We start from the raw sequence: 22,516 nt of genomic DNA, 5'->3' as shown, positions 1-22,516 counted from the left end.
AATAGTAAAAATTTATAGAATGTAAAAATTTCTGACTACAAAGACCTGGATGTTCCACTTAATGTTTTTATCATTTGAAAATAAAAACTTTTGACTCTTTAAAAAAAATACCATAGAGTTCAATAGCCATAGTTTTCATATTGGGAGGGGTGAAAAGGAATGAAATTCATTTTAGTATTTTTAATCATTTTGAGAACTAAATCCAAATGGTTAGTATTTTTATTTTTTTCTCGATTAACACTTTGCCACTGTCTTTCAATATAGTTGGAGTTCAGTTTAACCCCCAGATCCATTTCTCTTTCTCATTTTCTTTGTTAAATGTGTTTCTCTCTTTCCTAATCCCCTTCCATAACCATGTTCCCCACAGTGATCATCTCTGGTGAATCTTTTTCCGGATATTTCAGGACAAAGTATGCCTTCTTTTCTCTCTGGAAAGTCTGTGAATTTAGGTCCTATATATACTACTTTGTAAAATATAAGTAATTTGACAGTTTCAGTTTACTTTGGCTATTTGAGAATGTGAAATACTGTGAATAGTAAAACCTCAAACATTTTTAAACAAATGGATATTGCCATGTTGCAAGAATTTACCCTAGTGAACTTTCCTCAGGGACTTAGAAGATTAAAACTAATACCCTGTTTTTATTTGGAAAATACTTATTTATTGTTCTGTCTTTGTACTTGATTCTGTTTTTGTTCGTATCTCAGGAGTTTCTAACAGAAGCCTTGCCAGTTGGCCTCATTGGAATGAATTGTGTTTTGATGAAACAATATATTGAGTTTGTAGCTGACAGATTACTTGTGGAACTTGGATTCTCAAAGGTAAGATGTTTAAAAATTTATTACTACTAGCTAAAATGTTAGTAAGACCACTAAAATACTATATTTCATTGAAAGCATTTGTATCACATCAGTCTACTTTTTAAAATTACTGTGACAGCCTTGTTTTGCATGAACAAATTTGTTTTGCAAAATCCTTTGAAACTTGAAATTCATAACAGAAGGAAGAAGCTGATAAATCTTAGAATTAATAAGTTCAATAAATTACTTGTAATAATTGCAGGTATTTAATAGGATTATCTTTAATTGGATTTAATATGTATATATATATGTTACCCTCATAAATCCTCATGGGTCTGTGTTGTAATTTTTGCATTAATACTTTTTTTAAAGACTTGTTTAACTTATGGGACACCTGAGTGGCTCAGTAGGTTAAGTGTCTGACTCTTGATTTTGGCTCAGGTCATGATCTCATGGTTCGTGAGTTTGAGACTCTCATTGGACTCCCTGCTGATAGTGCAGTGCCTGCTTAGGGTTCTCTCTCTCTCTCTCTCTCTCTCTCTCTCTCTCTCTTCCCCTTTCTCTCTGTCCCTCCCATGTGTGCTCTCTCTCTCTCAAAATAAATAAAATAAGCTTATAAAAATAAAAAAGAAACGTGTTTACCTTTTACGTATTTAGTGAGATTGGTGCATCCAAACGTTTATACTTTTAAATACAAATGGTTATTAGGAAGACATTAACTGTCATAATTTGGTCCTTTGAACTCAGTTGCCTTTTAAGTTATTTTTCATTTTTTTTTAATCAGAGATAATATACCTGAATTTCATAAAGTCGTGTGCTTCTCACATGACGTAACAGATGGAGGCTGCAGCCAGTCTACCTGGGTTTGAATCCTGGCTCTGCCACTTTCTAGCTCTGTGACCTTAAGCACGTTGTTTAACCTCTACCTTCATTTCCTCATCTACGAAAGGGAGATAATAATAATACTTACCAGAAAGGATTGTTGATGAGTTGGTATACATAAAGCACTTAAAATACTATCAGACATACAGTAAATACATACTAAGTGGTCATGTTGTATTCACCATAATTGGATATTCATGGAACTTTACAATGTACTGTATATGGTAATTAGAAATTATAGGTTTTAACTTCTTAGCATGGAAATGTAAGCTTAAGTTGTATTTAATGAGAAGCCTTGTTAGTTATGTGTTGTTGTTCTTATGGGTGTAATTTGGCTTCTTCAGAATGTCTAATAACACTTCTTTTCTTTTTAGGTTTTTCAGGCAGAAAATCCCTTTGATTTTATGGAAAACATTTCTTTGGAAGGGAAAACAAATTTCTTTGAGAAACGAGTTGCAGAGTATCAACGTTTTGCAGTTATGGCAGAAACTACAGATAATGTCTTCACCCTGGATGCAGATTTTTAGAACTCTCCCCATAGATAAACCTATCACTGGTAAATAGCAGTCTGTTTTTCTCTGCTTTAAAAAACAAAAAAACAAAACAAAACAAAACAAAACAACAAAGTAGCTCCCTTAGGCAACACAAGTTTGCTTAAAAGGAAATCCAAAACCAAATTTCAATAAGTTGGATTTATAGAAATACACTCTAATTTTCCCATTTGACATTCAGGATGTGACTTCAGTTCTATTGTTTTGTCACGAAAATATAAGATGGCGATATGTAGTGATTAAGAGCATGAGGTGAGGGGTCAGATTTGAGATTCTGCCCTTACTGCTTTGTGTGATCCTTGGCAAGTCAGTTAATCTCTCTAAATTTCAATGTATGTATCCTTAAAGTGGGTGTAATAGTAGCTCCTAAATTTATCATGTGGATATGAGGGTTAAGCCACAAAATAGGTGCTTAGCCACGACCGACACCATTACTACTTATTAACAGTCTTAAGTATGGCGATGTTGTGATAAAATGCTCCCCTGTCCTCAAAGTAATTTTGATTCTAGGTTCTAAGATCTAGAATTAGATGTTTATATTTTAATGTTTGAGGGAGAATATAAAGATTTCATTTAAAAATTAGAATTCTCATTAACTTGAGAATTGCTTCTTCAAATTCCTCAGCATGTAGTCAAGGAAATTTAGTTCTCAGTTGCTTTGGGCAGGACACTTATGAAGTGAAATTTGGGAGATCAGCCTGGCAGTTGACCTTGTAAGTAAAATGATTTTGCTCCTTTAGAAATCAAAAAGGTAACAATTGCCAGACATAGCTAGCCCTGAAATGTTTAAACTCTGGGTGAATTAGCTAGAATAGCATTTCCCCAAGAATGTTCTAAAAGCTGTGAGCCCCTCTAGATATTTTGTGGGGAAAAATGGGATTCTGTGGTCAGATGAACCTGGGAAATGCTATCCTCCCTTCTTCCTCTCTGAAGTATATAGTCAGTACCTCAAAGAGAGAAATTCTTCAGGACGTAAAACTTATTTCTCCCTGCATATCCCAGACTTACTTAACAAAGATCTGTAGTTTACCTGTTAACATCTCACCTAACTAGTATTCCTCTGAATATAGTTTGGAAAAGGCTGCCCTAGAACCATTTTGTACACAGAGGAAGGACTTGTGGACTAGGCAAAGGAGACCTGGAGGGATTTACTAAACCATTCATATCTGTGCCGAGCTGAGTAATGTACCTGAGACTGACCTCAGCTGTGCTTCTTTAATACTCTTCAAACTCTTTTATGCTGTTAAAAGGTAGAGTCCTAATAATGGAACTATGCATCCTGCACAATAGCAGATGGCAAGGGAGACAAAGGTTTCTGCAGAGGAGACAGTGAGGAAAGGCCATGGACCCCTCTTTATCGTTAGGAAGAGCCAAGAGGTAGCCTGAGCCCCCAAAACAGTGTGGTTCCCCACTTAACAGCAAACTGCTTTATAACATTCTGCAACCTAGAATTTAGAGGTTTTTCACTTTGCATAAATTTTTGCTCCATTCATTCAGCAACGTTCTAATGACTAAAAATGGGAGTTCTCAAGTGGATGCAAGAGGACCAGGCCATAACCTTGTTAAGGAAACTGTCAGAAGCCTGTGATATTTTGGCCTATGACAGTGCCATTTGTTCAGTTTGTTCAGTGCTTCATGGTTGGCCAGCTGGTTTTACATCATATCACGTGATCACACAACAGCCTTATAAGCTTGACAGCTAATATTGACATTTTACTGCTAGGAGAGAGTGAGGCTCAGAGAAGTTAAATGACTTGGCCAAGGTGGGCTCTTATCATTGTCCTTGCAGTAGAATTCTTTTTCCCTAGAGATTATCATCTTTCTTGTATTTAGTCCTTTACATCCATCTTGATGTGATTTTGCCTATTTTCTCATTCAGGTATCATGTACTTTATTAAGGTGTTATGTAAATTATTTACCTATATTCAGGTAGTATGCTCAAAGATGTGTATACTACTGTAGAAACACTTAACATTATAAATTGAGAATATCTGCAATAATATTGGAATGAAAGAAAAAAGTTTTCAGTGCATATTCCCTTTGTTTTGAATCCAGATCTTTCTCATAGGTAATGACAGGTGCCTTAATATGAAGCTTATTTATAGTAGCAATAAACCTAACTGTGTTGAGAAGAAGTTTTAATACTGAAATACTGGATTTTTAATACACTGGTTTATTATATTCAGTGTTCTATATCCTTTTCCAGGCCTTCAGGTTACATATTTATTTATTATGTTTAGTATTTTGGTTCCTAGTTCTTAAGGAATGAAGAAATTGTGGAATTGCCTTTTAATACTATCTCACAGGTAAAGAAATTCAGAGTATGTTTACAACTTTTTTTTAATAGCACATGTACTTAAGTCATTGCTATAGTAAAGTTAAGTTTGTTATTTAGGAATGTAAAAACTTGTAGTTCATGACAGCACTTATTAAAAATAACTTCATTGTAGTATATAGAATCATGACTTGGAAGGACTTGGGAAGACAGTTTGATTCAGTGCTTTCAGACAAAGCTATTTTGTTGTTCAGTTACACACAATAATAAACAATTGTTTTTACCTATAAGCTTACTCGAGTCATGTCTTAGTGTCTCATTTTGGAATATCAAAATTTTCTTCTTCTTTTGACATTTTATTTTTTATTCATAAAAAGTGATTACCGTTGGCCCTTGAACAACATGGGACTTAGGGGCACCAAACCCCCGCACGGTTGAAAATCCACATGTAACCTTTGACTCCCCCACAACTTAACTATTAATAGCCTACTGTTGACTGGAAGCCTTACCAATAACACAAACAAGTTGATTAGCACATATTATGTGTGTTGTATGTATTGTGTACTGTATTCTTACAATAAAGTGAGTTAGAGAAAAGATGTTTTTAAGAAAATCATAAGGAAGAGAAATACACTTACAGTACTATACTCTATTTATTGAAAAAAATCCACATATACGTGGGCCTGTGCAGGTCAAACCCATGTTCTTCAAGGGTCAACTGTATTGAGAAAACATAGCAGTTTGCGTATTTAAAACACATATTATTTAATATTCATAACTTTGTATTTTACATTTAAATATGCTAACTTCCATGTCATAGAATTCCCAAATTGCATTTGCATGGATTAGGCTAAGGGCTTAATGTCGCTAACTGATTTTCAGTGATAAAGAAATCTGTTCCTGAGCTGCATAAAAGCCAGTTTAGTCCTATAATCAGGTATTATGTTTTTGAACTAAATTGCATGAATTGGTAGCCAACTCAGGAGCTCTTCTCAGTGGAATCTGCATGAGTGGTACAGAAGTGAAATCTAGTTTTCCTTTGTTTTTCCCAGCCTTTAGATAATCTCCTTTTTAGATGACTGTAAATTTGAAGGAAAACTTGATATTCCCAGGGCCTTAGAAAGAAAGGATTTAAGCTTTCAAATTTGGGGTCTAAGGAAAATATAGGTAAAAATGGAAGGATAGAGATTGATTTTTTTGTACAGATAAAAATATAACAATTCAAGTCTTTTTCTAAGTTCACAAGATTGTTAACTTAGTGCATTTGATTCTTTTATAATAATGTTTTGTTTTTTTCCAAATGTCTGGTAATTTAGCAAAGTTATTTGGTATTTACTGTGTATATAGAGAGCTTTATTAGGTGTGGTGTACCTAAGTCTTTTTGCTAAAATGCATTGTGGTCAATCAAGCCAACCCTGAATATGTAGAATGTTGGGGGTTTTTTTCCCCCAAAGAAATAGGTTGTTTTGTTATTTTTTGGGGTTAGTGTGTTGAAATAAACTGTATCATAGCTACATCATTGTGTGTGTGTCCTTTTTGAGTAAGAGTATTTCTTTATAAGTGAAGGGGCTACCCTAATCAAGAAATCTATATGTTTTCTCTTTGTACATACAGATAAATACATATTGGTATTACTTTGTTCAACTCTCTCTCTCTCTCTCTCTCTCTCTCTCTCTCTCACACACACACACACACACACACACACACACACACACACACACACACTGTTCTTTTGACATAAGTGGGATTCCCCCAGTCCTCCCTCTCATCTGCCTTCACCCAATCCATGTCTCTTTATATCCAGCTGAGATTCCACAATACATAATATTACTAGGGGTAATATGTGTACTTTACCAATACCCTGAACTCTGTTCCTCTTCTGCATTTATACCATACATAGAAAAGTCAAGGAGATTTCCCCACCCTGTTGCAAACATGACAATCAGTTTTTCCATATTTCCCTCAATAAGCAGCCAAATGCTGCCAGAGAAAAGGGCATGTAAGACAAATTGGATCTCCTTACTATAAATCCATGTAAACATTTACCTCCTGTCTTAGTCCATTGGGGCTGCTATTGAAAACTACTGTAAACTGGGGGGCTGAAATTAGGCATTTACTTCTCACAGTTGTGGAGGCTGAGAAATCAAGGTGCTGACAGATTCGGTGTCCCGTGAGTCTCGCTTCCTGGTTCATAAACAGTTGTCTACTCACTATGTACTCACATGGAAGAAGGGTGAGGGAGTTCTCTGAGGTCTCTTTCATAAGGGCCCTAACCCTGTTCATGATCCAGTCACCCAGGCCCCACCTCCAAACATCAGCACACTGGGGATTAGGTTTCAACATGAATTTTGGTGGGACACAGCATTCAGTTTATAGCACCTACCTCAGCACTATCTGATAACTCTAGTACAATTTCCTGGTAAACTTGTTCTCCATTCTCCACAATTGCTTTTCCACACTGTGCCCACCTTCTGCTACTACCCTCACTCCCCAAGAAGGTGCCTTTGTCATCTGCTTTTCCTTTGTGAATTGTGGGCCCACGAGCGATATTCTGGGCTGAAAAATTTGACAATTAGAGGAGTCCTAAATCTAGAACCTAAGAAGCCGCAGTATAACTCAATATACAAATGTCTGTGTGTGATTTCTGTCCTGTGGGGTCCTTGCAATCAGAGAGCGACTGAGGGCATTAGCTGTTCTTTTTTTAAAATATTAAATATACTTTATTGTCAAATTGGTTTCCATACAACATCCGGTCCTCATCCCAACAGGTGCCCTCCTCAATGCCCAACACCCACATTCCCCTCCCTTCTGGGAATAAGAGCCACTTATTTGTGGGAGCTGCTGTTCCCTTTCCCACCGCGTGGGGTTCCCAGGGCTGCCAAGCCAAGTGCCTACTCCCATCTGTCTCTGCCTGGGGTCAGGCAGGCGATCCAGGAGGGAGCCACATCCTTACTTAAGTCATGTCTAAATGAAACTAAAGGCACAGAAGCACTTTTATTCGAATGACAAAGCTAGAGAAAAAGTCCTAGTTCCAGCTGCCCCCAAGGCCTAACGATATCCCCATTCTTTGCAATTTTTTATTATCTTCTATAAACGTTAATAAATGACTACTTTTTGCCTAAGATAGTGTAAGTCTCCTGACTTGAAACCCAGAGGACCCTAGGTAGAACAAAAATTAGCCCCTGGAAACAAAAAAGGAATTGGGAAGAACCAGGGCGTCCGGGTATGTATCAGTCAAGAAGCTGAGAGCGCTGGAGAGGCCCCTGAGAGCCAGGTGAAGTGTTCAGTGAAACTGAAGTACTGTGGAGAGGGTGAGGTGAAGAGGAGAGGGAGGCACAGTGGAGTTGTGAGTTTTCGAAGAGCAGGGTTGTTACCAATGAATGTGGTGTCCACAATCTGCATGGTCATCCTGTAACAAGAAAAACAGCTGTCCTCGTTTTATGGGACCTTTCTAGGAGCCTTGAGCACCTGGGCTTTCTGCACACTGTGCCAGCACTCAAACCACATCTGCTCTGCTCATTTCTCCAGGTTAGCATGTTTCCACATCACGGGAAAAAAGAGCATCCTCCAGTTTGTCTGAGTAAAGGCCAAGGGGTATGTTCTTGATATTCTCTCATTGTTCATGATAGTGTCCAAATTCTGTGCGAAAAATTAATTCCCAGTGAGATAAGTATTTGTACATACTTTAGTGCTTGTGAGGTGATTTTGCAATCCTATTATTCTAACCACCTCGTTGGTTCACTCATTTTATAAGAAATTGCCATGTCCCAATAATACTAAAAAGGGACCTGAGGCTCAGGTTAAGTTACTTGCCTGAGACCGCACAACTAGTAAAAGAGGCAGGTGTTATGGCTTTAAATCCCATCATCTTTTCGCTGAGTGCACCCAGGTTTCTATTCCTACTGTTGGTGATATTTTTCATGGGATAGATCTCCTTGACCTCTACGCTTTCCTAACACACTCTGTTGGCAGGTGTCAATTTAGAGCTTCACTTGTTCTCCCCCAAAGCCTGCTGGGAATTGTGTTTAAACATCACTTAATGGAGAGGGCAGAGAGGGCTTACCTGCTGAGGCCTAGTTGGATTGGCAATAATGTTTAAAGACATCAGAGCTGCAAGGGCAATTGATACTTATTTTCTAATCATATTTGGGACATATATCTTCAAAAATATTGCTTTAAGTAAAAAGTAAATTTTAAAGAATTAGATAAAGTAATAGCACAGGTGGAACTCAGGATGGCATATCCTGGCAGTGGTTGCATATGACAATTTTGGAAACCTGAAACCAAATCTCTCATGTCTAAAATGTTGAGATGTCCAGATCAGAGCTCCCCAAGAAGTCCTTCTCGGAACTCAGGTTATAAAGTGGTAGCAAACAAAGACATACTTGCTTCAATTTGTTTAAATTTCAGATGATAGGGGAGCACGTGTCTCTAATTCTTGTCATCTGTTGGTTTGGGTCTCTAGGTTTAGAGTCCCAAATTCCAGAGGATGTACACCGTCCTTCATGTGGCTAAGAGGGAGTCAAACCCACTGAAGGCAGCATCCAGATACAATCAACCTTTATGTCTCTGAGAAAACAGTTGAGTAAAAATCTGTTCCAAGCATCTCTCCTGTGTGTGATACAATTATACTTATCTCTAGGAACTCAGCTTCATTGATGGGCCATAGAGTTTGACACAGAGTTTTTTCCCTTTCAGATTTTTTCTCTGCTCCTACCTTCTTTACTGGCTGGCCTCTACTCATCCTCTGGGAAAGTCCTTCCTCTGTGTGCTCATAGCTCTCTATATCTGGCTAACATTTAACTGAGCCACTTTCAGATGAGAAGTTGGGTTTTTTTTTCTCACATTTGTGTTTTCCGTGTGGACATAGCAGTTTATCAGTATTTCCTCACTGAACGAATGAATGACAGTCATTATTAGTTGAATCATGAAGCCTGGCTTCATGTAATCAGAATAAGCTGGTCGCTAGAAACTGTCATTTACAGAGCACATGTGCCCTGTATGCTTTACATATATCACATCATTTTATGCTCTTAATCCTATTGGGAACTTATTTTTCCTTCATCCCTTCAAAAATATTTATTGAGTGTATCCTAAATGTCAGACACTGTGCCAGGTGCCGGAGATCAAACCATGAAAAAACAGACCTGACGTCTGCCTCATGGAGCATAGTGGGGTAGACACATAATAAAGAAAGAGTTATTTCCTCTATTTTCAAGGTGACTTTCAGAGGGGGTTTACTCCTTATCTACTCCTTGCTTAAAGTGGTACAGATAAAGCCAGGATTCTGCCCCAGTTTGGTTTGCTACAGTTCATGCTTTTCCTAGACTCCCCTGATAAAGACATCTCTGCAGCTCTGATGAGCAGAGTCCCGGGTCCCATGGGCGGTGGGTCCCAAACCACCTCAAAGGGCTGTGCAGCCTGAGATGAGGGTCAGCAGCTGCAGGTGCTGCCCAGGCTGCAGGGGAGAAGCCCATGGAGGTGAGGGTCAGACACTGCCGCATCCTACCCTCGGCTGCCGGGCGGCTCTGTTGCAGTCAGTGGGGCATTTGGTGGGCAGGGCTGATGGGAATTTAGCAAAGCTAATTCCATCTAATTCTCCACAAGGGAAGAATGGCTTCAGCATCTTGCTAGCTGCTACCAGCGTAAAGCTCAGAGTTGCTAGCCCCCATGTGTCCTGCACGGAGCTGGAAAAGGACAAAGGAGGCTGTCGTGGCCCCCCGCCTTCCCTGAGGTCGGGTGAAGCAGAAGTGACTGTGGCGGAAGGTGGGGGGGGGGCACACGGTACCAAGTCCCCTTTCTTGCTGGACAACTGTGACCTGGCTGCCCCACTGGCCTTCTGTTCCCCATCTGCACCTTTGATTGCCTGCAGGTGCAAGATCACGATGTTTTGCCAGAGGTCTCATTTCCTGATTTCCTCATGGTGGAGCCCTTGAGCCACTGGTTTCTCTGCTCAGAGGCTGCTCCTTCACTGTGGGAATTAAGGAGGTAGATTTTTTTTTCTTTTTTTTTTTTTTAATATATGAAATTTATTGTCAAATTGGTTTCCATACAACACCCAGTGCTCATCCCAAAAGATGCCCTCTTCAATGCCCATCACCTACCCTACCCTCCCTTCTCCCACCCCCCCCCCCCAATCAACCCTCAGTTTGTTCTCAGTTTTTAAGAGTCTCTTATGCTTTGGCTCTCTCCCACTCTAACCTCATTTTTTTTTAAGGAGGTAGATTTTAAAGAAGAAAAATGCTGTTTCCAGATGAGCTTGGGCTACTGGGCAGGAGGGAGGCCTCTGGACACACAGAAGAAATTCCTGCTCAGCACTGACCCTTTAGAAAGGCAAACTCCCTTGGGCAATTTCACCCCTGGCTGGTTGTACAGAAATGAAAGTCTAGGTGACAGTACCGTACGGGAAAGCCCTGCACTTTGGTACCAACTGAAAGAGGAAAAGCCTCTTTCCATAGAGGGATGCTGAGCACTTATGAAGCAACTGACAAAGCCACACATTTTTATGAAGTATCAGGAGCCCTGGACTAGTCACAGAGTTACCTGTGATTTTGTTATTTGCTCATCCATCACTTTGGGGGAGGGGTGGTGGAGAGGGGAGGGTCAGAAATGGCAGAAAGACAGCACTTACCCTCTGGCCCATTCTGAGAGGATCTGAGAGTGGAGGGGAAGGTACTAGCTCTTGTCTGTTGTACCAGAACGGATCACGCCATTCCTTTGGCCCTGGATACCTGAGGCTCCCATCCACCTCTGTCTGGGGAAGGTGATATCTATGGTCAGGGCAGGATATTTTAACAATTCAGGTGTGGGGAGCAGGTTTCTTGAGAGCTAGGGGTCATTAAATGATACTCCATCCTATGACCACTAAGTCCATCTTGCCTCAGTTAACTCCCTTGCAACTCATAGGAAGTACCTCCAGGTATGGGACTCTGCTATGGTGAGGTGTGGAAGAACATAGGCTTTAGAGCCAAACCACCTGGGTTCAAATCCTGGCTCTAGCATTTACTGGCTGGATGACTTTGGCAGGTTAAATATGCAACTGGGAGGAACAACAGTGTGGACTTCTTGTGTCGTTGTAGAAATATGCAGAACACTTAAAATAGACCCAGCACATAGAAAGCACTCAGGAATTGAAGCTATTATCTCAAAGCTTCTGCTTAGCATTAAAATTTCAACATTTCCATTAGCTAGAGTGACCTCAGAGTCAATAGCTCCTCCAAGGCTGAGCTATGGGCTTCTTCCCATGTCACCTTTAACAATTTCATCATTATATAGGTTTCATTTCCCTCTTACAGGCTGGTCATCCAAATTTTTAGCATAGATTTATAAACAGTCTTAGTATCTGGCATGTTCATTGGCTGGGAAATAGATTTTTGTGCTTCCTTAACAAGTAAGATAGTTTTACTCTTCCTACAACATTAGGAGTAGGTTAAAGTCAGTTCACCTTAATTATACTTACAGGTTTAACATCCGTTGTCATTATCATCAGCCTTTTAAGGCTAATGAACAAATCCCAATCCCTAATAATGAATAATTCCTATTTGGTTCTATAAGTAGCAAAGTCAAGTAGCTTTAGCGCCACAGCGTATCACTGCTCTAAGGAGAACCCTGGGTCCCAGTAGATCTGGTCCTGTTGTTCCTGCAACTAGATTGAGAGTTTGAGGGTGCAGACTCGCTGGTCCTCTGCCTTAAAAGTCCCTCCTTGCACCAGGTGGGATTCAGACTGGTTATCATTTGCAACAGGGAGCTCAGTTTGAGCTTAGGCCCTACCACTGGCCTTTAGGATTGGCTGGGTCATGACTCACTATTCATAAGGTGACTCAACTGAAATTTCTTAGCCTGGGGTCTCCTGGGAGAGAATCAGCCCTGAGGCAAGGAGGAGACAGATCTGATAGGTCTGACCCAAGTGATAGGTTTGGGCAGAGATTTTGAATGTAGCATGGAAGCCACTACACAAACCCTACCAGGCGGAGCAAAGGGGAAGGTAGACCTTGAGTGGTTTCACACACCCTTGCCCATGTTGGGATGCAAACCACACAGAGGGGAACACAAAGGGAGGGGTCGGTTCTCCTTTCCAGACCAATTTTGTACTTGACTTTGGTGCCTGGCAGAACATTGTGAAGTAGGAGTGCCTAGTTGTTCCAACTTGTTGCTATTGCAAACAATAGGTGGTGAACATCCGTATATATTTATACATATACAGGTACATATACGACTTTATACAGATCCGTGATTTTCTCTGGGATAAATTGGGTCAGAGGAATGTAGAATTCTGAAGTTGCTTCACTTTTTTTTTTTTAAACTGTGTATGGAAGTAAAATATGCAGCCAGGCCTGTCTTTTTTTCTTTTAGATAATGCAGATGTTTACATACAAAACTTTTTTCTTTCTTGCTTTCTTGCTTTCTTGCTTTCTTCATTTCTTGCTTTCTTGCTTTCTTGCTTTATCTTTCTTTTTTTACTAAAACTGTTGATATATTTTAAAACTTTTACCTCTTTTTAAAATGTTTTAAATGTTTATTTATTTTTAAGAGAGAGAGACAGAGCACAAGTGGGGGAGGGCAGAGAGAGAGAGGGAGACACAGAATTTGAAGCAGGCTCCAGGCTCTGAGCTGTTAGCACAGAGCCCAACGTGGGGCTCAAACTGATGAACTGTGAGATCAAGACCTGACCTGAAGTTGGACGCTCAACCAACTGAGCCACCCAGGCACCCCTAAAACTTTCATCTTTGGACTTAGGTGAAAAAAAGTTGTTTTTATTTTTATTTCTGGCCACACTTCTATGTATCCCTATGGCAGATACTCTTAGTTGTCTACTCCAAAGCCATTCCCAACCCTTGCCCACTTCAATGCCACATACTTGCTTTCTCAGACTCCCTTGTAGCTAGAAGTGGCTAAGTGGCCCAGTTTGGCTAAAAAAATACATAAAGCAAAGCCTGTTGGGTCTTACGGGGAAATGTTTTTTCCTCACTGCTCAGAGTAAGGCTTATGAGAAGAAAATCTCTGCCAGGACTACTCCTTTGTGCCCTGCCTTCAATAAGTTGTGTGAGGATGTAATCTTGCTACAGCGGCAGCCACCTTATAATGAGTGAGGCAACATGCATGAGGAAGAACAAAAAAAGCTAAGACACTAAAGATGGAAAAGGTAAAAGGCAAAAGATGCCTGGGTTTTGAAGATACTGCTTCATGGACCAGCCATGATAACTCCTACCTCCCATTCTCTGTTCTGTGAGACAAGAAGTACCAAGATTACCTAAGCCATTTTTACCCATGGCTTCTATTATAACAAATACATCTGATTTGAAACAACCTCCCCTTTTTAAAACAATTCAAAATGAATTCATCATCCCTTCCCTTTCATCCTGCATTCCTCACCCATGGGGTGGTTTATTTTATGTATGTATGTATGTATGTATGTATGTATGTATTTCTTTACTTAGAGAGGGGGTGGGGGAGGGGCAGAGGTGTGGGGAGAGAGCATCTTAAGCAGGCTCCACGCTCAGTGCAGAGCCCAACATGGGGCTCCATCTCATGACAATGAGATCATGACCTGAGCTAAATCAAGAGTCAGACCCTTAACCGACTGAGTCACCAGACGCTATAGGGTGGTTTAAATACTCCCGGCCTGATTACATTCTTTACAGAAAGTTTAAGAATGTAAGACACCGGGATCCATTTCTCAGCAATTCTGGCGTCCTTCACAAACATTCCTGCCCACCCAGCCCTGGTTCAGCCTGGCTTTTCCATGCCTTGGCAGAGGGCACAAGGGAGCCCTGAACAGTCAGCCGCCTTCCTTGTGGCCCCTCCCTTGGGCTGCACCCCTCCCCCTCCATGGCAGCGAGGTCAGAGAAGGTGTCTGAAGCCCTCCTGAGTTGTCATGCCCTGCCTGCTCCTCATGTTAGGCCTGTGCCCCCTTCCTGAGGAGGAGTCTCAGTGAGTGGGATCTCTGTGTTAGTGCCTTTTAGCTGAGACCAAGTTAGAAAGGCTTAATGTTCAAACAAGAACCTTTGTCCTGAAAATAGTGCATGAGGTGCCTGTGCTGGAAGACAAGGAGCTTAGCGATTCCTTTAGACTCAGAGACGGCTGGGATTGGTTTCCCTTCTGCAGGTATGTTTGGACTGAGTGAAGTGTTTGATTGCATTACTCCTGAATGGCTGGTTTCCTGTTGTGATTTAGCTAATATTCAAATTTCCTGCAACAGAAATAAATTACAGGGCTTATTCCACCCTACAGCCCAAACTTTCACAAACAGCCAGCAGAGGGGGAGGGAGGGAGTGGTGCAGAAATGTGTGCTCACGCTGAGCAGCTGGGGTGGAAGGGACAGGCTGTAAGGAAAGCCTCATGCCTGGTTCAGGGTTAGATACTGAGGAGAGAGTGGGAGGAGGGGCAGAAGATCCAGTGGGGCAGAGACCAAGTTCTCAATGTGTGGTGCAGTGAAAACAGTGCTGGGTTGGGAGTCCCGAAGAGCTGTAAACTGGAACCATGAAATGCTTTAGTCACATGGGAAAATGGGATAGGAAGTCTCAGTTCTACTATTTATTAGCCCTATGACTTCGGGTGAGTGACTTAAACTCCTCTGAACCTCAGTTTTTCTATCTGTAAAATGGGAATGCCTATTGATTCAAGATTTAAAGGAGTTGTAGTATAGGGTGTGCACTTCACTGCAGTGAATTAAGAGACACACAGATGTGAGCTGAGAATGGAAAGAGGAGCGTGCTGGGAGAGAGGGGTGGGGGCCAAGTCCCAGTTGTGGCTGAGCTGGTCCTGTTTGGTTTTAACTGTCAAATACAGTTAAATACAGTGATCGAGTGATCACTGACTCTCATGTGGTCAGGCCAGGCCCTCCTTAGAGCTCTGTGACTCTCAGAATGCCACCTGATAATCTAGTGCAGGCTTCTTCTGTAGACAAGGGAACTAAGGTCCAGAAAACTCAAGAAGCTTGCATAAGGTCCCATAGCTATTGCAAGGTAGAGCAGTCATTGCAACTAGACCTAGGTCTTTAGTTTTCACATTCAATTTTGCTTGGTAACTTGGCTTTTAAAACCTTTCACGTCAGGGTACCTGGGCGGCTCAGTCAGTTAAGTCTCTGGCTTTATTATTATTTTTAATGTTTGTTTATTTCAAGCAGGGGACGGGCAGAGAGAGAGGGAGGCACAGAATCCGAAGCAGGCTCCGAGCTCTGAGCTATCAGCACAGAGCCCGACACGGGGCTCGAACTCATGGAACATGAGCTCATGACCTGAGCTGAAGTCGGATGCTTGACTGACTGAGCCACCCAGGAACCCCATACCGGACTCTTTTTTTTTTTTTTTTTTTTTTTTTTGAATTTACAACCAAGTTAGCATATAGTACAACAATGATATCAGGAGTAGATACCCTTACACTTACCCTTTGAGCCCATCCCCTCCTCTCACAACCCCTCCAGTAACCCTCTGTTTGTTCTCCATATTTGTGAGTCTCTTCTATTTTGTCCTCCTCTCTGTTTTTATATTATTTTTGTTTCCCTTCCCTTGTGTTCATCTGTTCTGTATCTTAAAGTCCTCATATGAGTGAAGTCGTATGATTTTTGTCTTTCTCTAATTTCACTTAGCATAATACCCTCTAGTTCCATCCATGTAGTTGCAAGTGGCAAGATTTCATTCTTTTTGATTGCCGAGTAATACTCCATTGTATATATATACCACCTCTTCTTTATCCATTCATCCACTGATGGGCATTTGGACTCTTTCCATCCTTTGGCTATTGTTGTTAGTGCTGTTATAAACATGGGGGTGCATGTGCTTCTTCGAAACAGCACACCTGTATCCCTTGGATACATACCTAGTAGTGCAATTGCTGGGTCCTAGGGTAGTTCTAATTTTAATTTTTTTGAGGAACCTCCATACTGTTTTCCAGAGTGGCTGCACCAGTTTGCATTTCCACTAGCAGTGCAACAGAGATCTACTTTCTCCACATCCTCGCCAACATCTGTTGTTGCCTGAGTTGTTAATGTTAGCCATTCTGACAGGTGTAAGATGGTATCTCATTGTGGTTTTGATTTGTCTATCCCTGATGATGAGTGATGCTGAGCAATTTTTCATGTGCCAGTTGGCCATCTGGATGTCTTCTTTGGAGAAATGTCTATTCATGTGTTTTGCCCATTTCTTCACTGGATTATTTGTTTTTTGGGTGTTGAGTTTGAGAAGGTCTTTATAGGCTTTGGATACTAACCCTTTATCTGTTATGTCGTTTACAAATATCTTCTCCCATTCTGTTGGTTGCCTTTTAGTTTTGCTGATTATTTCCTTTGCTTTGCAGAAGCTCTTTATTTTGATGAGGTCCCAGTAGTTCATTTGTGCTTTTGTTTTCCTTGCCTCCAGAGACAGTTGAGTAAGAAGTTGCTGCGGCTGAGATCAAAGAGGTTTTTGCCTGCTTTCTCCTCAAGCATTCTGATGGCTTCCTGTCTTACATTTAGGTCTTTCATCCACTTTGAGTTTATTTTTGTGTATGGTATAAGAAAGTGGTCCAGGTTCATTCTTCTGCATGTCGCTGTCCAGTTTTCCCAGCACCACTTGCTGAAGAGACTGTCTTGATTCCACTGGATATTCTTTCGTGCTTTGTCAAAGATTAGTTGGCCATACGTTTGTGGGTCCATTTCTGGGTTCTCTATTCTGTTCCATTGATCTGAGTGTTTGTTCTTGTGCCAGTACCACACTGTCTTGATGATTACAGGTTTGTAGTAGAGCTTGAAGTCTGGGATTGTGATGTCTCCTGCTTTGGTTTTCTTTTTCAAGATTGCTTTGGCTATTCGGGGTCTTTCCTGGTTCCATACACATTTTAGGATTGTTTGTTCTAGCTCTGTGCAGGATGCTGGTGTCATTTTGATAGGGATTGCATTGAATATGTAGATTGCTTTGGGTAGTATCGACATTTTAACAATGTTTGTTCTTCCGATCCAAGAACATGGAATATTTTTTCCATTTTTTTGTGTCTTCTTCAATTTCTTTCATAAGCTTTCTATGGTTTTCAGTGTATAGATTTTTCACCTCTTTGGCTATGTTTATTCCTAGGTATTTTATGGGTTTTGGTGTAATTGCAAATGGAATCTATTCCGTGATTTCTCTTTCTGTTGCTTCATTGTTGGTGTATAGGAATGCAACCAATTTCAGTGCATTGATTTTAAATTCTGTGAATTTGCTGAATTCATGGGTCAGTTCTGCAGTTTTTTGGTGGAATCTTTTGGGTGTTCCATATAGAGTATCATGTCATCTGCGGAGAGTGAATGTTTGACCTCCTCCTGGCTAATTTGATGCCTTTTATTTCTTTGTGTTGTCTGATTGCTGAGGCTAAGACTTCCAATACTGTGTTGAATAATAGTGGCAAGAGTGGACCTCCGTGTCTTGTTCCTGACCTTAGGGGGACAGCTCTCAGTTTTTCCCCATTGAGGATGCTATTAGCAGTGAGTCTTTGATATATGGCTTTTATGATCTTGAGGTGTGATCCTTCTATCCCACTTTCTTGAGGGTTTTTATCAAGAAAGGATGCTGTACTTTGTCAATTGCTTTCTCTGCATCTAGTAAGAGGATCATGTGGTGCTTGTCCTTTCTTTTATTGATGTGATGAATCACACTGATTGTTTTGCAGATATTGAACCAGCCCTGCATCCCAGGAATAAATCCAACTTGGTCATGGTGAATAATTTTTTTAACATACTGTCAGATCCAGTTAGCTATTATGTTGTTGAGGATTTTTGCATCCATGTTCATCAGGGAGATTGGTCTATAGTCCTTCTTTTTAGTGGGGTCTTTGTCTGGTTTTGGAATCAAGGTAATGTTGGCTTCATAGAAAGAGTTTGGAAGTTTTCCTTCCATTTCTATTTCTTGGAACAGCTTCAAGAGAATAGGTGTTAACTCTTCCTTAAATGTTTGGTAGAAGTCCCCTAGAAAGCCATCTGGCCCTGGACTCTTGTTTCTTGGGAGATTTTTGATTACTAATTCGATTTCCTTACTGCTCATGAGTCTGTTCAAATTTTCTATTTCTTCCTGTTTCAGTTTTGGTAGTTTCTATGTTTCTAGGAATTTGTTCATTTCTTCCAGGTTGCCCATTTTATTGGTGTATAATTCCTCATAATATTCTCTTAGTATAGTTTGTATTTCTGCAGTGTTGTTGTGATCTCTCCTCTTTCATTCTTGATTTTATTTATTTGGGTCCTTTCCTTTTTCTTTTTGATCCAACTGGCTAGGGGTTTATCAGTTTTGTTAATTCTTTCAAAAACCAGCTCTGGTTTCATTAATCTGTTCTACTGTTTTTTTCATTTTGATAACATTGATTTCTGCTCTAATCTTTATTATTTCCTGTCTTCTGCTTGTGTTGGGTTTTATTTTCTATTCTTTTTCCAGGTCTTTGAGGTGTAAGTTTAGGGTGTGTATCTGAGAACTTTCTTCCTTCTTTAGGAAGGCCTGGATTGCTATATACTTTCCTCTTACGACTGCCTTTGCTGTGTCCCAGAGGTTTTGGGTTGTGGTGTTATCATTTTCATTGGCTTCCACGTACTTTTTAATTTCCTCTTTAACTTCTTGGTTGGCCTGTTCATTCTTTAGTAGGATGTTCTTTAGTCTCCAAGTATTTGTTATTGTTTCAATTTTCTTTCTTGTGGTTGATTTTGAGTTTCATAGTTTTCAGTTTTGGTCTGAAAATCTGCAGCGTATGATCTCGATCTTTTTGTACTTGTTGAAAGCTTATTTGTGTCCCAGTATGTGATCTGTTCTGGAGAATGTTCCATGTGCACTCGAGAAGAATGTGTATCTTGCTGCTTTAGGATGAAATGTTCTGAATATATCTGTAAGTCCATCTGGTCCAGTGTGTCATTCAAAGCCATTGTTTCCTTGTTGATTTCCTGTTTAGTTGGTCTGTCCATTGCTGTAAGTGGGGTGTTGAAGTCCCCTCTTATTATGGTATTATTATCAATGAGGAGTTTCTTTATGTTTGTGATTAATTGATTTATATATTTGGGTCCTCTCACGTTTGGAGCATAAATGTTTACAATTGTTAGGTCTTCTTGGTGGATAGACCCCTTAATTAGTATAATTATGATAATAATGCCTTCTTCATCTCTTGTTACAGGCTTTATTTTAAAGTCTAGATTGTCTGATAGAAGTATGGCTACTCCTGCTTTCTTTTGTTGACCATTAGCATGATAGATGGTTCTCCATCCCCTTATTTTCAATCTGAAGGTGTCTTTAGGTCTAAAGTGGGTCTCTTGTACACAGCATATAGATGGATCTTGGTGTCTTATCCATTCTGTTACCCTATGTCTTTTATTGGAGCATTTAGTCAATTGATGTTTAGAGTGAGTACAGAAAGATATGAATTTATTGCCATTATGTTGCTTGTAGAGTTGGGGTTTATGGTGGTGTTCTCTGGTCATTTCTAATCTTTGTTGCTTTTGGTCATTTGTTGTTGTTGTTGTTGTTGTTGTTGTTGTTGTTTTTATCTTTTCTCCCCTCAGCAAGTCCTCCTTAAAATTTCTTGCAGGGCTGGTTTAGTGGTCACAAACTCCTTTAATTTTTGTTTGTATGGGAAACTTTTAATTTCTCCATCTATTTTGAATGACAGGCTTGCTGGATAAAGAATTCTTGGCTGCATATTTTTCTGATTCAGCACATTGAATATATCCTGCCATTCCTTTCTGGCCTAAGTTTCTGTGCATAGGTCTCTTGTGAACCTGATCTGTCTTCCCTTATAGGTTAAGGACTTTTTTCCCTTGATGCTTTCATGATTCTTTCCTTGCCTGAGTATTTTGTGAATTTGACTATGATATGCCTTGTTGATGGTCAGTTTTTGGTGAATCTAATGGGAGTCCTCTGTGCTTCCTGGATTTGATGTCTATGTCTTTCTCCAGGTTAGGAACGTTTTCTGCTATGCTTTGCTGACTAAATTTCCTACCCCTTTTTCTCTCTCTTCATCATCTGGGACCCCTATAATTTTGATGTTGTTCCTTTTTAATGAGTCACTGAGTTCTCTAATTCTTAAATTGTACTCTTTTGTCTTAGTCTCCCCCCTCCCTCGTTTTCCTGCTTCATTATTCTCCGTAAGTTTGTCCTCTATACCCTGGATTCTCTGCTCTACCTCATCCATCCTTGCCACCACGGCATCCATTTGAGATTGCATCTCAGTTATAGCATTTTTTATTTCATCCTGACTAGCTTTTACTTCTTTTATCTCCACAGAAAAGGACTGTAATCTATTTTCACCCCCAGCTAGAATTCTTATTATCGTGATTCTAAATTCTCATTGAGACATCTTGCTTGTATTTGTGTTGGTTAAATCCCTGGCTGTCGTTTCTTCCTGCTCTTTCTTTTGGGGTGAATTCTTTTTTTTGTAATTTTGAAGGGAGAAAAGGAATTAATGAGGTAAAAAAAATTAAAATTAAAAACAACACAAACACACACACAAATAAAATAAATGATGGTATATCCTAGGTGTGTTTTGGTCTGGGTGTTGAAAGGTGTTTGATACATTAGAGAAAAAAGGGGAAAGAAAAGAAAAGGAAATAGTTTGAAAAATTTTAAAGAATAGAATAAATAGAAATGATTATTCTGAAATAGAATAAAATGAAATGATGGAAGTAAAATAGAATTTGAAAAAATTTACACAAAAGTAAAAAATATAGTAGAAAAAAATTAAAGAATAATATTTTTAACATAAATGGAAAATAAAAGTAAATTTTTCCTGTTTCTGTATTTAAGAAAACGAAAAGAAACGAAACAGAGAAAAAAAAAGAAAATTGAATATATGGACCAACGAACAGAGTGAAGTATGATTGAAATTACTTTGTTTCCCCTAGAAGTCAAATATGAAGCACTTATAGTCCATAGACTAAGCAAGCAGAGAGATTTATGTTCCTTACGAGCGAGTTTGGCCCAGTGGGGCGGGGCTTAGTGTAATGGCTTCATTCTCCACTAGATGGCGCTGCTTAGCTTACTGGGCTGGAATGTTGTGGTGCCTGTAAGTGTGTATGCACATGCGAGGTAGCGGTGAAAATGGCATCACCCCGCTAACCTGTCTCTAGTATCGGAACTCTGTTCTCCCTGATCAGCAATCGCACACCTGTCCTTTGTCTTCAGCATCTGTCCACTCCCCACTTTTACACTGTTGGTAACCAAGCCCTTCTGAGCACCTCCCTTCAGAGTTTTATCTCCAATGCAGCTGTGTTTCCCGACCCCTTATTTCTGAGGGACTGCAGCTTTGACCTGTTCTGCCCCTCTGCAGGAGGGTCTTACCGAGTGACAACTGGGTGCCGGCCACACCCAGGAAAGCTTGTGAGACCGTGCTGCTGCCGATGCCCAGAGAATGAGGCCAGATGCCAGCCTGCCCCAGAAAAAGTTTACATGATTGTGTAGCAGCAGCGTTTCAGAGATTCTGGAAAATCACAACACACATCTGGCACCAGGCTTCCCCCAATGACCTTGTTCCGGCACCAGCAAATGTGGTTGTTCTCCTGGGTCCACTGGGGTCTTTCCTGTGGGGGGGCCATTCAGCCTCTACCAGATTTCCTCCCAGCAGTGAAACCGCTTCTCCCTGTGTGGTCTGAGAACCTCCCAGACCCCACTCTGCTCCTGTGGATTCACCGTTCCCACCAGAGCACTGCCAGGTATCTAGCTGCAGTGTTTCAGACTCTGCACTCCCCCTGTTTATAGAGTCTTAATGGAATTTAAACCCTCTCCTTTCTCCCTTTTCAGTTCAGTCCCTGAGGCTGTTTCCACTTTTCCACTTTCTCTCCAGCTGCTTTGGCAGGGGGGGGGGTGCTTTTTCCATCTCCCCCCACTGTCTCTGTCCTCTCTCTGCAAGCAAAAACAGTTCCCTGCCCTTTGCGGCTTATCTCTCCCATAGTTCACCTCTCTGCACTGTGCACCTGCTGAGTTCTGTGGTTCAGGTTGTACAGATTGTTGTGTTAATCCTCAAATCAGTTTTCTAGGTGTGCAGGATGGTTTAGTGTTGATCTGGCTATATTTCGTGGACACGAGACACA

The 22,516-nt window shown here is 40.4% G+C and overlaps 1 protein-coding gene across 1 annotated transcript in view; it reads left to right on the top strand.

Moving 5' to 3' along the window:
- RRM2B (ribonucleotide reductase regulatory TP53 inducible subunit M2B) overlaps positions 1-4,804 on the top strand; it is a 36,113-nt gene extending 31,309 nt beyond the window's left edge. Inside the window, exons 8-9 of the mRNA XM_058698730.1 lie at positions 709-822; positions 2,058-4,804. Coding sequence (XP_058554713.1) covers positions 709-822; positions 2,058-2,210 — 267 coding nt within the window. The 3' untranslated portion in view covers positions 2,211-4,804. The remainder of the gene's footprint in view (positions 1-708; positions 823-2,057) is intronic.
- The last annotated feature ends 17,712 nt before the right edge of the window (positions 4,805-22,516 follow it).

This window comes from Neofelis nebulosa, chromosome 14, assembly GCF_028018385.1.
Source record: "Neofelis nebulosa isolate mNeoNeb1 chromosome 14, mNeoNeb1.pri, whole genome shotgun sequence".
Lineage (NCBI taxonomy): Eukaryota > Metazoa > Chordata > Mammalia > Carnivora > Felidae > Neofelis > Neofelis nebulosa.
This window is presented reverse-complemented; position numbering and strand designations above follow the sequence as displayed.